Source organism: Canis lupus, chromosome 8 (genome assembly GCF_003254725.2).
Source record: "Canis lupus dingo isolate Sandy chromosome 8, ASM325472v2, whole genome shotgun sequence".
Lineage (NCBI taxonomy): Eukaryota > Metazoa > Chordata > Mammalia > Carnivora > Canidae > Canis > Canis lupus.
The window spans coordinates 22436417-22449996 of record NC_064250.1 but is presented as its reverse complement, the minus strand read 5'-3'; the positions used below and the strand labels follow the sequence as shown (position 1 = coordinate 22449996).

The 13580-nt window shown below is 34.2% G+C and overlaps 1 protein-coding gene and 1 long non-coding RNA gene across 9 annotated transcripts in view; one reads left to right on the top strand and one right to left on the bottom strand.

Moving 5' to 3' along the window:
- KLHL28 (kelch like family member 28) overlaps positions 1–9609 on the top strand; it is a 33475-nt gene extending 23866 nt beyond the window's left edge. For all 8 annotated transcript variants that reach the window (XM_035720086.2, XM_025443907.3, XM_025443914.3 and 5 more), the window contains 3 exons: positions 1241–1684; positions 3619–3827; positions 5050–9609. In XM_035720086.2, the coding sequence (XP_035575979.1) occupies positions 1241–1684; positions 3619–3827; positions 5050–5213 (817 nt within the window). In that variant the 3' untranslated portion in view covers positions 5214–9609. The remainder of the gene's footprint in view (positions 1–1240; positions 1685–3618; positions 3828–5049) is intronic.
- Positions 9427–13056, bottom strand: LOC125755554 (uncharacterized). Its single transcript, XR_007412291.1, has 2 exons — positions 12761–13056; positions 9427–9987 (listed from the first exon to the last, which is right to left on the bottom strand). It is a non-coding gene; the product is annotated as an uncharacterized LOC125755554 (long non-coding RNA).
- Positions 13057–13580: the final 524 nt, after the last annotated feature.

The window sequence follows — 13580 nt, the reverse complement described above, 5'->3', positions numbered from 1 at the left end:
TCCCCAAGAAGTAACCACGATTTTGAATTTTCTATATGTTATTTATTTTCATTACAGTTTTGCCACATATTTCTGTGCCCCAATACAGCATTGTTTCACACCTTTTTAATATAAATACAGTAATGTTATACATACTCTTTAGAGATGTGTTTTCTTCCTGAACAATAAGTTTATGAAATACATCTGTGAGATTGTATGAAGCAGTAGGTCGCTTAGTTTCATTGGTGTATGATATTACAATATATGGGTTTAATGCAATATTTTTTTTCTACAATGAACATGTTAATTATAAGAGTTACTTAAAGTGTTGCACACATACAGAAGAGTGCACAAATCCCAAGTGTACAGCTCAGTGAATTATCACAGAGTGCATGTTACAAACCAGTTCAAGAAATAGCATGGGACCAACACCCAGAAACCACTCTGGACTTCCCTTCCTGCCCTCCCCAAAGGTAACCACTATCCTCATTTCTAATCTCTGGATTAGAAATGTTTTTGAACTTGGTATAAATGAAACTATGCAGACTATATTCTTTTGAGTTGGGCTTGTTTCCCTTGGCATTATATGTGTAAGATTCATTCCTGTTAAAAAGGAAGAAAAAGATTAATTCCTGTTACATGTAGCTGTAATTTATTTTCATATTCTCTGATATGCCATAATTTATTTATCTATTTTTTATGGTTAATGAAAATTTGAACTGTTTCCAGTTTTTGACTGTTAACAAATAATGCTGCTGTGAGCATCATACATATACATCTGTGCATTTCTCTTGGGTACATATCTAGGAATGGAATTGCTCAGTCATAAGATGGATATACCACATCTTATTTATTCATTCTCCTTTCAATGGGTGATTTTTGCTGTGCTGCTGTAAACGTTTCTGTATGTATGTCTTGATGCAAAAACTGACTATAACAGGTATTCAATAGTGTAGATACACATGAACAAAATTGCTATGTCAGAACATTTGTATATATTCAATTTACCATATAATGTAAAATTGTTTTCCAGCATAGGTTGTATCAGTTTATGCTCCCACCAACAGAGTATGCATTCCTTGCTCACATTCTTGCCAAGAGTTATGATTATCTGACCTTAAATTTTTGCCAGTCTGGAAAGTGTCATAATTTGCTGTGGTTTTGATTTGCATGTCCCTGGTTACTAAAGAGATTAAATATTTTAATTTGGTTTTGGGTCATTTTGATTTTTAAAATTTAATTTTTTCTGCTTATTCTTTAGTGTGGAGATGTACTTTCCTCAGAATGACTCTTGGATTGGTTTGGCACCCCTAAACATTCCTCGCTATGAATTTGGAATATGTGTTTTAGACCAAAAAGTGTATGTTATAGGTGGTATTGAAACTAACGTGCGTCCTGGCATCACTATCAGAAAACATGAAAATTCAGTAGAATGCTGGAATCCTGATACAAATACCTGGACTTCTCTTGAGAGAATGAATGAGAGCCGAAGTACTCTTGGAGTGGTAGTACTTGCAGGAGAACTTTATGCTTTAGGTGGTTATGATGGACAATCTTATTTACAATCTGTAGAGAAGTATATTCCTAAAATAAGAAAATGGCAACCTGTGGCACCAATGACTACAACAAGAAGCTGTTTTGCTGCAGCCGTGTTGGATGGAATGATATATGCCATTGGTGGGTATGGTCCTGCCCACATGAACAGGTATTTAACTTAATGAAGTTGTATATGCTTGTAGATTTTTAAAGTCTCATTAACAATGATTCATACACAACTTGTATGTATGAATGAACTTCCCTTTTTAATTTTTAAAGTAATATTGTTAGGCATTTAAGAAATTTAATCTGCTCTATGAGTCTAATTGTTTTACATGAGGATTTAATGCAAACTTAAAAATCAAATCCCTCTTACAAATTTTTAAATACACTCATTTAATGTAATTGGATTAGATTTTAATTCAGAGATTCAAAATAAAATGAAGTTAGTGTTAGGTTTTGGGTGGTGAATATATATAAATATGTATATGTCTGTGTACAAATGGTCTGTTACTGCATTGCTTAGCAGACTAAAAAATGAAAAATGTAATTCCTGTATGCTTATATATTATGCAACGTAAACGTTAAGCCTTATTTAAATATTCATTTTTGGATTCTTATTCTATAATCATGTGTGTATCATTGTGTACCTGAGTTCTGCTGGTGTCTGAATTTGAGATTTCTGTATTTTGTAGTATTCTCTTAATAAAAGAGAAAAAATATATGAGAAAAATAAAAGCATAAAGTGATTTGCTTATATGGAAAAATAATTACAATTCTGAGCTTCTTTTGAAAGTTGCTGTTCCAAAGATTTTCTCTGATAATGACTAGAGTGATGTGTGTATTATTGATTGTGAACATTTAATGGAAGAGTATATTGTGGTTTGTTAACTGAGAAAGCAAGGGCACGACAGCATTGCATCTATGAATTTTTATTTCTCTGTAAGCCAAAGTATTCCTATTTTTTATTGCTCCCTTCGTTGAAGGAAGAGTATTTGGGGCATAGACGTGCATTTTTATTTGAAAATGTGCTGGCAGAAATTTATAAGAAAAAAGGTTGAGTATTTCCATTGGGAGATCATGCTCTTGAAGTTTAAATTCTTACTATAACTTATCAACTCTTTTTGTCCAGTAATTGGATTCTGATGGCTTTTATCCCAGTATCCTTTCAGAAATGTTTATAGTTTAGTATATGTTCTAGTCTATAGTCTAGTCTTAGTCTTGAACTCCAGAATTATGCTACTGACTCTCAAATGCTTCAGGCTTTTTTTGAGAAGTTAGGTTGGGACCATAACAAGCTCAACAAGCCTGCCTTTGTGCCCACTCAGGGCAATATAGAGATTTAAAGGCCTTCTGATATTTTCTAGGGAAACTTTTTAGGACATTCTGATTTGATTTAGATATCAATAATACAGCCTGGAAATGCCAAGAGTTCCCTGGAATGCAGACTTGACTTAAATCCCTGAATTCTCCTAAATCACTGAGATTATTGTGATTTAGTCAGTTTGTGTTATGAAATCTTTAGTGTTTGCAGTAAACCATCATGACTTCTATAAAACAAAAAATTACTCTCCTTTTTTTCATCTTCCCTTTTCCTTAGCCATGTAGATGATCTTTAGTGTCTTTAGAAAACACGTTTAATTTGTGATTTTCAAAGTCCTTTGGGAATATGCATACTCATTTGACTGTATTCTTACATGAATTCTCTGAGGTTAGATTATCCCCCTTTTTGCAGGCGAGAGGAAAGGGGTTATCCAGGATTACATATACCCAAAGTGTCAGGGCTAAGTTCATTTGCTCTAAGTGTATAGCGTTAGTACCTGAATCCAGGTGTCCTGACTCCAGAAGCACTATGTCCTTAATAGACCTTGCCCCTAGTATGATATAATGGAATAGCACATGGGTATTATTGTCCTGGTTCACAAGGTAAGCTTTTATCCCTCCAATTTTATCAGCAAAATGTAAACCTCTGGAACAAACTACTCTTGCTTTACAGCTGTCTGTTAGAACTTCTAAAACTATGGTAGGTTTTAATTTTACTTTGGTAGGAAGAATGGCACAAAGAATATGCAAATTAATTCTTTCTTTTGTGAATATTTGCAGTGTGGAGCGTTATGATCCAAGTAAGGACTCCTGGGAGATGGTTGCATCTATGGCAGATAAAAGGATTCACTTTGGTGTGGGTGTCATGCTAGGCTTTATTTTTGTGGTGGGTGGACATAATGGTGTCTCACATTTGTCAAGCATTGAAAGATATGACCCTCATCAAAATCAGTGGACTGTGTGTAGACCAATGAAAGAACCCAGAACAGGTAATAATAACTAACTAATATCTAAACATAGAGGATATTTCTTATATTGATGTTCTTAGAATAAAAGTTGGAATATAATAGTATTACTTGTCCAGCAAAAAGACCTTTTTTGTGCTAAATTGAGAGACAACTAGTCAACAAAACTACATCGATTTCTTTACTGTTCTTTTAATAGGCCAGTGTGCATATTATTTCTTAAAGTTGGCAGAAAACATTTTTAGAAATGGTGCGAATAGAATGTCTCTTATAGAAGCTCTTCTGTCCATATAACAAATGTCATCTTTTTATATGTTACACACATAGACACACACACACACACACACACACAGAATCTTTGGATTGTTCTGTTTTATTACTGTACATCAGCAGTCCGTATGTTCACTTTCAAATGTTCTCACCTACACAGGGGGTTGGGAGATCTAGAAAGGGTTGGATTTCAGGTTCCCAGAGAAAAACAAAAACATCTTTGAGAATTGGAAGAGATTACCTTTTAACCCAAACTCAAATCACATTATTTTAAGGGGAAATCTTTTAAGTTGCTGATGGAAATGCTTTAGGGATATTTCTTGCATAAGAAATGACAAAATGCATAAAATGACAAAAATGTGAAAAAACGTGGGATAGTCTTGTTCTCTTCAGAATTGTGTATAACAGTATATGTAGTAGAATTTTTTTTTAATATTTTATTTTATTATTCATGAGAGACACACAGAGAGAGGCAGACACAGGCAGAGGGAGAAGCAGGCTCCATGCAGGGAGCCCGATATGGGACTCAATCCTGGGACTGAGATCGTGCCCCAGTCAAAGGCAGATGCTCAACCACTGAGCTACCCAGGTGTCCCTATATAGTAGAATTTTTAAAGCAGAAGTTATATAGTTCAAGATATGTTTCAGATATTTCAACATATTCAAAAACCTGGTAAAAATGATTTGTTGGAAAGTTTGTAAATATAAATTGAAAAAGCATATAAAAAGACATATACTACATTCATTGTATTTTCCTGTGGGGGTGGAGAGGTAAAGGAGGACTTCAACTCTTGCTTTCATGTCAAGGGATTTTTTTTTTCCAGTAAGTACCTATGGCGATATTGCTTGTATAATTAACCATAGAGTATTGAAACATATTTTAAGAAAACATTAAAACACAAATTTATTTTTAGTGAGAAGTCTACTTAATTCATGGTTAACATGTTTTTTCCCTATTTTTACCCATTTTTCCTAGGGGTTGGTGCTGCAGTAATTGATAACTACCTTTATGTAGTTGGTGGTCACTCAGGGTCTTCCTATCTGAATACCGTGCAGAAATATGACCCTATCTCAGATACGTGGCTGGATTCAGCTGGCATGATATACTGTCGCTGCAACTTTGGATTAACTGCACTTTGACAAGTGTGGACTGGTGGAAGTAGTGTGGTAATGAACCTTGTGCCGCATGAAAGGATGCTCAATTTTCTGAAATCCAAAAGCTACATTACTTTTCTTTTTAACTTGAAATGGCATGAAGACTCAAAGTTCTGTTGGGTACTTTGAACTGGCAAGTAGCTTTGGTTGCTCTTGATTACACAGTGAATCAATAATCAAAAAAAAAAAAAAAAAGGAAAAATCTTGCCAATTTAATTGTGCACTTTTCCCCCCTAATACTGGGATAGAGTAGTTTTATGTTCAAAAGTATACATGTGGAGAAAATCTTGCTGCTTTAAAAAAAAATTTTAGCTCTCTTTCTTCCTTAATATATGCACCATGATTTACTAGGATGAGAGATGCTGATGTTGGAGTGTATTGAATGACTAGACAGAGTGCTGATACTGCCTGTTGGATATAAATTCATATGCTTCACATTTTAAACAAATAAAGGGCTGCTTTTTTGAGGGGGGTACTTTTAAGGGTTGTAAATTATATACCATAGTGAGTCACCTGGATACTCTTCCTACGAAATGGCTTTAGGGCTGGGGATGTAATAAGTTTGCAAAACAAATGCTTTTACTATTGTAATATTTGGGGGCTTATTTTAAGAAGTCAGATATTTACTGTTTATGCCTTTTTTTATATGGGCAGGTTAATGCGGGATGAATTTAGTTACCCACCTGTGCTATGCTGAGCATGGATAAAAAGTTAAGCATATCATTTTGAGTTTTATTTTTTTCATAGTACAGCAGGCTTCCTAGTGTTGATGTAAATATTTGACACATGTTTAGTACCACCCTTAGTACATACTGATTTTTTTTTTGCATATCCTTATAATATTTCAGTTTTTTAAGACCTTTGGTTGCTTTTTCAGAGTTCAGATATAAAAATGGTGCTAACCGTAGGATCTATAACAAGGCTATAATAATGTTCTTTTGGATGTTCAGTATGAGATATGCATGACATGTTTTGATAGTATTTTTTCGTTTTTACTGGCTTGGTTCATTTATGCTTATTAAAAATGTTAGCGATTATGCTAATGTTAACATCTAAAAATCGTCTAAATGGCCCATGTTATGCTTTTCATGGTTCCTGAGTAGTGATTTAAAGAAAGATGCACTTTTTAATCTTTCTTCTTGTACTAGATAGATGTCCTTTTTAAAAACAAATATATGCATTATATATAAAGCACCAGGCAGTTATGCATTACTTTGTACATTTCTTAGGTAATTGAATATTTTAAAGTTACTGAGGAAAACTGGAACTCAATGTTTACTTGAGTAATGGTTCTAAATTTGGTTCTATTTTGACTGAAGAAACGAGCAAGACTGTTTGCTATAGCCAGTGACAGCTTATTTAAAATAAGTGGTTATTAGCTCATTTTGTTTTAGCATGTTTTAGTAAATACTTGTTCGTCTTGAACATATTACTTTGGATTTTATTAGGATGTCGGTACTTGTATTTTGGTACTGTAGTTTTTTCTTTTCCTTGATTTGTTTTTTAACCTGCCTATTATCTCTTTATAGTCTCTGCAAAGCCAATGTAAATTTATTTCCTAAGAAAAAAATTCATACTGCATTCTTAAGTGCCATAATATTCCAAACTACTGTTAAGAAGCCATTTGTAATTATAAAACATAGGTTCATTCATTAACATATTTGTTATTTCTTGGAAACTGTTTATAGCCTGGCAATTTGCAGTTTTTCTTGTTCTTCCATAAACTGCCAATGTAGATTTAAATATATAGTACAAAACTATGTAAAGTCATCTTAATCATGTAAGTAGTATGCTTTATGACTATTTGCACAGATTATAAAACCTTGCAAGTGATTTTTAGTCTCTTCCAATTAAGAACTCAACAGGAGCTACTAATAAAATTGACAGGCTGAGTATTTTCTATGTTGCTTGTTTGAATAACATGATATATAGCAATAACTTTTTAATTGGTTTGAATAAACCTATTGAATAGAAACAAGGTGCACTATTGTGATTGGCCCAGACTTTATTTAAAGAAAAGCAATTTGAAGTACATATTTGAAGTACATATTCATTATATATTTAATTTTAATCTTCAACTCAATTTTTTTTGTTAATATCGAATGCATTCTATTAGTACTTTTTAAATCTCTCTCCCAAAGATAAAGGAATTTGAAAGACTATAGAAATTTATTTTAATTGTAAGCAGATCTATGCTATACATTTAAACAGTGTTTTACTCATATATCATCCCCACTATCAAATTGTTATAAAACATATAATCAACTTGGTAAATTAGACCAAAGGCATATATTGATCATGGTTTTGGAAAAATCTAAACTTTATCCTGCTAAAGACTAAATGTGAAACATCTTGGGCGATAGTGGAAACCATATGCCAGAGAATAAATTAGAAAAACCTTTAAAAAGAAGAGAAGAAACTCCAAACTTCAGAAATACTATTTTTGGGTTTACTAAATCTACGGTACTATTCCTAATAACCAGAGGTATTGTAACCTGACAACTGATAACTTTACAATAGACCTTCTCATACAGATTTGTGAGAAGTTTCATCATGAATATTTTGCTGACAAAATTTTGTATTTAAAGTCACATGTTTCTTATGTTAAAAACCATCAGAATGTTTGGTTATAAATTCCCACAATTACAGATATTAGAAATAATTTTATATACTCAGGCAAGGAGAAGAAAGCTATTTAAGATTGTCCAGAAATACTTTGGAAAAAAGGTGACAGTAGAAATACAAATTAATCTTATCACTTGGAAGATTCTTGCCTTCCATAATTATGAAGACTTCATCTGGTAGGAATGTTTGGCTATTTAATATTTGTTAAATATAGTAATAGAACTTAAGTGATTTTTAATGTAGCCCAAAGGATGTTTATGTAAGTTCTATAGGTTATTGCTAATATTGTTTTGAATATGAATGAATAATGAACTATAGGAAGTGGTATCTAATGATAGGAAAATGGCATTAGGTTTTAAAAAATTATTTTCATAGCTTGATAAATTATGGATCTGTGTGTATGTGATATTGTGCCAGATTCTGTCAGGGTTAGAAATATTATAAATAAGATATAAGTCTTCATTCAAAGACTAAAGTATGGTGAGGGAGACCTGTACCCAAATAACTATTATGATTAAGTGTGAATTTAATTCCTTATAGCCAATATCACCAGAAGTGATTAGAGACCTAATTTATGTGTAAACATTTGTGTCCTTTTGTGTCCAATTAGGTTTTATGGACATGAAAAAGAATTATAGAAAATTTAATGTTTATAGAACTCCAAAGTTCCTGGAATTGGATAATATATTTTCTATTAGAAAAACAAAATGATAGAAACTTTAAAAAATTATTCACTATATTATCAAGGCTCTGGCTAGCACTGAAGGAAATATATGTACATAAAATGTTGTGTTTGTTTTCAATTTTGGTGTTGGATTTCTGGTATTGTCACCTAAGTGCTCATTTTCAGGAAAATCAGATTCTACAGCAAATATACTGCTTAAAAGTTCAATAAACTTGTGATAACCTCTATAACCTCTGTAGTCTGAAAGTTAAGAAATTATAAGATGTCACATGTCAAGTTAACATCCAGTTCTACTTCTTAACCTTTTTTTTTTTCCTTTGTAAAACAGCACTTTAATTAGACATAATTTAATTAGATATATTCTGTGGCTGGATACATATTGGATTTTCACTTATAGTATATTGATTCAGTGTTGATACACATTTGAAAAGAGTGCAAAATACAGTTAAGTTTTAAATACTATAGGTTTACAAGTTTCTTACTGGTGTGAATATGGAGTCAATAAAAAATCCAGTTTACATCTCTGTAGAGAGAAAAATTGTTATCCATATGTCTTTTATATTATGCATACTTAACTAGAGATAATTTATTGTTAATTTTGTCAAGTTATCATGTGTAAGTCCCGTTTATTTTAAAATACTAAGCAAAAAGTTCCAAGTTTGCCTTAAAATACAAGTGAAATTAAAGAACTGGATGATAATGCCTCTATTTTTGCCTTATGAATTGTGCTGTATCATAAACCAGAGATGGTTTTGATTTTAACAGGATTCTGAAATTTTGTAGATGTAGAGTACAAAATATTTGTACTCTCTTGCAAAGAATGTGATCTTGTGGATTATGTTAATGTTTAAGTGTTTTTGTAATGTATTTTACCTCTGAATATGTATCTTTTTAGCATCAGGGTTTTATTTTTGTTTACATGGTAAAGTGGCATTTAACTTGTTGAAGGTTATATTCTTTTGTCTTTTATTTTAAAAGTTCTTTGTGTGTACTATTGTGGTGATGCTCTGTAATGACTATGGTTAAATTTCATTTAATGTGAAATGTTTAAAATAAATTTGAGAAACATGACTTTCTGTGTGTCAGTTGTTGTGAACTGACCCAAGCTGACTTTTATCATTCTCAACTCTTAGATGCTTTTTGGTAGGTAGGTGGTGGCCACAAGTGTCGAAGTGGGTGTGGGATAGCCAGTCTTTTACATCCTTATTACCAGGTTATAATGAAAACATCTGTTAGGCTAAATTCTGCCACACGTTCAGGCACTTTTTAAGGAAAACATTCTGTAGCAAAGCTGGCACAAAAGAGTTCAACTGGTAAGTTCAGTGCAGTCCCAGGTTTCTATCCTTTTATAATCTTTATTGCCTTGTAAGAGGGGTTAGTTGAGGCAGACAAGGCAGCATTCCAGAGGATTCTGTTATGTTTATGGCCAGCAGCAGATAACCAGCAGTCCTAAAAGAAAGGGTGTAAACAAGAGGTTAAGCCCCAGGTTGCATCTTTAAAGAGATTGTAAACTAGAGGCCTGCATGGATTCAGATAACCTGTGCATGCAAGGATTGGAAATGTATTTAGACAATCCATAGATCTTAAAACCCTAATTTCACCAATAAGAGCAATGTTTTGATTTCACATTAGTCTGTGAGCCACTATTCCCCAATAATGTCCCTGACCTTTAATATACTACTGAGTAAAATATTGGATGCTGATCAAATCATGGATAACAGAAGTGTTTGTAACTGCCTTGAGTATGAATTTCTTGGTTAAAATAACAGCTTACCATCCCTCAACTACATTCTTAACAAGGCAACTCCTAGAGTTTAAGTAGAAACTTAACAGATATATACTGAAGTATATTATAGAAGATGAAATATGCAAATATCCATTTTAAGAGTATTAAAATACTGAAATTAAGATTTCTTGACTGAGTGGAGATGCATTTGAAGTTCCGCTTGTGACTTCTAAGACATGTGCAGATAGCTTTCATGTTACTCAGAAGTCATTGTAAAATGTTCAGAGAAAGGGGAATCCTCTTAAGTGTTAGTGGGATTGCAAATTGGTGCAGCTACTCTGGAAAACAGTATGGAGGTTCCTCAAAAAGTTGAAAATAGAGTTACCCTCTGACCCAGCAGTTGCACTACTAGATATTTACCCCAAAGATACAAATGTAGTGATCTGGAGGGGCACCTGCACCCCAATGTTCATAGCAGCAATGTCCACAGTAGCCAAACTGAAAGACCCCACGTGTCCATCGACAGATGAATGGATAAAGAAGATGTGGTACATGTATATACACAATGAAATACTACTCAACCATCAAAAAAAAAAAAAAAAAAAGAAATCTTGCCATTTGCAACAACCTGGATGGAACTAGAGGGGATTACGCTAAGCGAAATAAGTCAATCAGAGAATGACAATTATATTATTTCACTTGTGTGGAATTCAGGAAACAAAATAGAACATAGGGGAAGAGAGGAAAAAATAAAATGACAAAACCAGAGAGGGAGACAAACCATAGGAAACTCTTAATCAGGAAACAAATTGAGGGTTGCTAGGGTGTTGGGGGGTGGGGGATGAGGTAACTGGGTGTTGAACATTAAGGAGGGCATGTCATATAATGAGCACTGGGTATTCTATAAGGTTGATGAATCACTAATCTCTACCTCTGAAACCAATAATACATGTTAATTGAATTTAATTTTTTTTAAAGTTAAATTATAAAAATATCTGTCAGCAGAGAGTTGTGTTGTTTTTTTTTAAATTTTTATTTATTTATGATAGTCACACAGAGAGAGAGAGAGGGGCAGAGACATAGGCAGAGAGAGAAGCAGGCTCCATGCACCGGGAGCCCGACGTGGGACTCGATCCTGGGTCTCCAGGATCACGCCCCGGGCCAAAGGCAGGCGCCAAACCGCTGCGCCACCCAGGGATCCCTGTCAGCAGAGTTGTTAGTATGTGTAGGATGTGATGGAAGGTGCAAAGGAGTAACAATCCATATTCTACAATCTGCTTGAGGGATAAAAAATACACCTAATTTTCCCCCTAAGGAGAGAGAATAAAAGAAAGAGTGCTACTGTGGCAGAGCTCTTAGCTGTGCCTCTTGTGTTCTTTCATAAAATTAGTAGATGGTTCTCTTATCTGGGGCCAGTGCAGTAATGAGGATAGAAGTTTCAACTTTAATTTGGATATGATAAGTGGATTATACAATATACTTTTTTTTTTTTTTTAAGATTTTGTTTATTTATTCATGAGAGACACAGAGAGAAAGAGAGGCAGAGACACAGGCAAAAGGAGAAGCAGGCTCCATGCAGGGACCCCGGGACTCCAGGATCACGCCCTGGGGCAAAGGCAGGCGCTAAACCCCTGCACCACCCAGGGATCCCCTATACAATAGACTTATAACAGAAAGCAAACATTATTCCAATGAAGAGTCCAAACTCAGGAGGCTAGGCATAAAATTCAGCTCTGTGATAAGACAGTATTAGAATAGCTCAAGTGGGTTTTGATGTTTTCCAGGCCTTTTTTCATTTTTAATAGTAGTGGGACCTCCATGTGCCCAGCCCATCACCCAGCTTCGAAAATTAACCTTTTAGCAATTAATTTTGCTAATTAATATGTGCTACTCAGTTATTATTTCATCTATTCACCCTACCTTTTTTTTCTGAAATATTTTTAAAGAGAATCCCAGACATGCAATAAAATATTGACAGTAAATAATTGAGACTACATCTCTAAATAAGGACACTTAAATTTTTCATCCTATAAACCACATTGATAATAATCTCACTTAAAAATATAATACTTCTATAATACTTTGTACACATCTATGTTCAAATTTCCCTGATTGGGCAGCCCCGGTGGCTCAGCGGTTTAGTGCCGCCTTCAGTCTTGGATGTGATCCTGGAGACCCCGGATCAAGTCCCACGTCGGGCTCCCTGCATGGAGCCTGCTTCTCTCTCTGCCTGTGTCTCTGCCCCCTCCCCCCCCCGTCATGAATAAATAAATGAAAATTCTTTAAAAAAAAAAACAAATTTCTCTGATTGCCCCAATTTTTTATCATCATTGTTATTTGATTGAGGCAGGATCTATATAAAGTTTGTACCTTGCATTTGATTGTTAGGCCTCTGAGTCCCTTTCAATCTCTACCATCACTGCACCCCTCCCCTTTTTCATGCCATGAGATCATTTGTTGAGTAGATTGTCCCACATTCTAGATTTGGCTACTTACGTTTTTGTGGTATTGCTTAGCTTATTGTCCTATTCTTCAAATTTTCTGATTGTTGGCTGTAGAGTCTTGATTAAATTCAAGTTCTTTCTTTCTTTCTTTCTTTCTTTCTTTCTTTCTTTCTTTCTTTCTTTCTTTCTTTCAGCAAGCGTGGTTGATGCTGTGTATTCTTCCTATTGCATTACAACTGGGGCACATTATGTCTGGTTATTCCACTTTTAATAATGCTAACATTTAATCATGGTTTGCATTTATGTCTTGTCAAGCTGACCCCTCCATTATCAAGTTCCCCAGCAAACTCTCATTTGATGGTTTTGGTAGCTATTAATGACTATTGCTGGATTTATTATTATATTGAGTTGCAAAGTAGTGATTTTCTAACTGCCATTTTTTTTTCTGCATTAGCTGGAATTCTATAAAAGAAAACATTTCCTTATCACTTATTTGGTTACCCTGATAAGATCCACTGGAAAGGCTGAGGAAGATGTTTGATTCATTCGCTTAATCTTTATTTTTTTTTTAAGATTTGATTTATTTATTCATGAGAGACATACAGAGAGAGAGGCAGAGACACAGACAGAGGGAGAAGCAGACTCCATGCAGGGAGCCCGATGTGGGACTCGATCCCTGGATCCCGGGATCACAACCTGAGCTGAAGGCAGACCCTCAACCCCTGAGCCACCCAGGCACCCCATTCGCTTAATCTTTAGAGTAATGAATTGATGCTCTAGAGACCTCCAAAGGTGATCAAGTATCATGAAGTCATGATATTTTTTAAATATTTGTTTTAATATGTGTATTCCAATTAATAGTCCCATCTTAG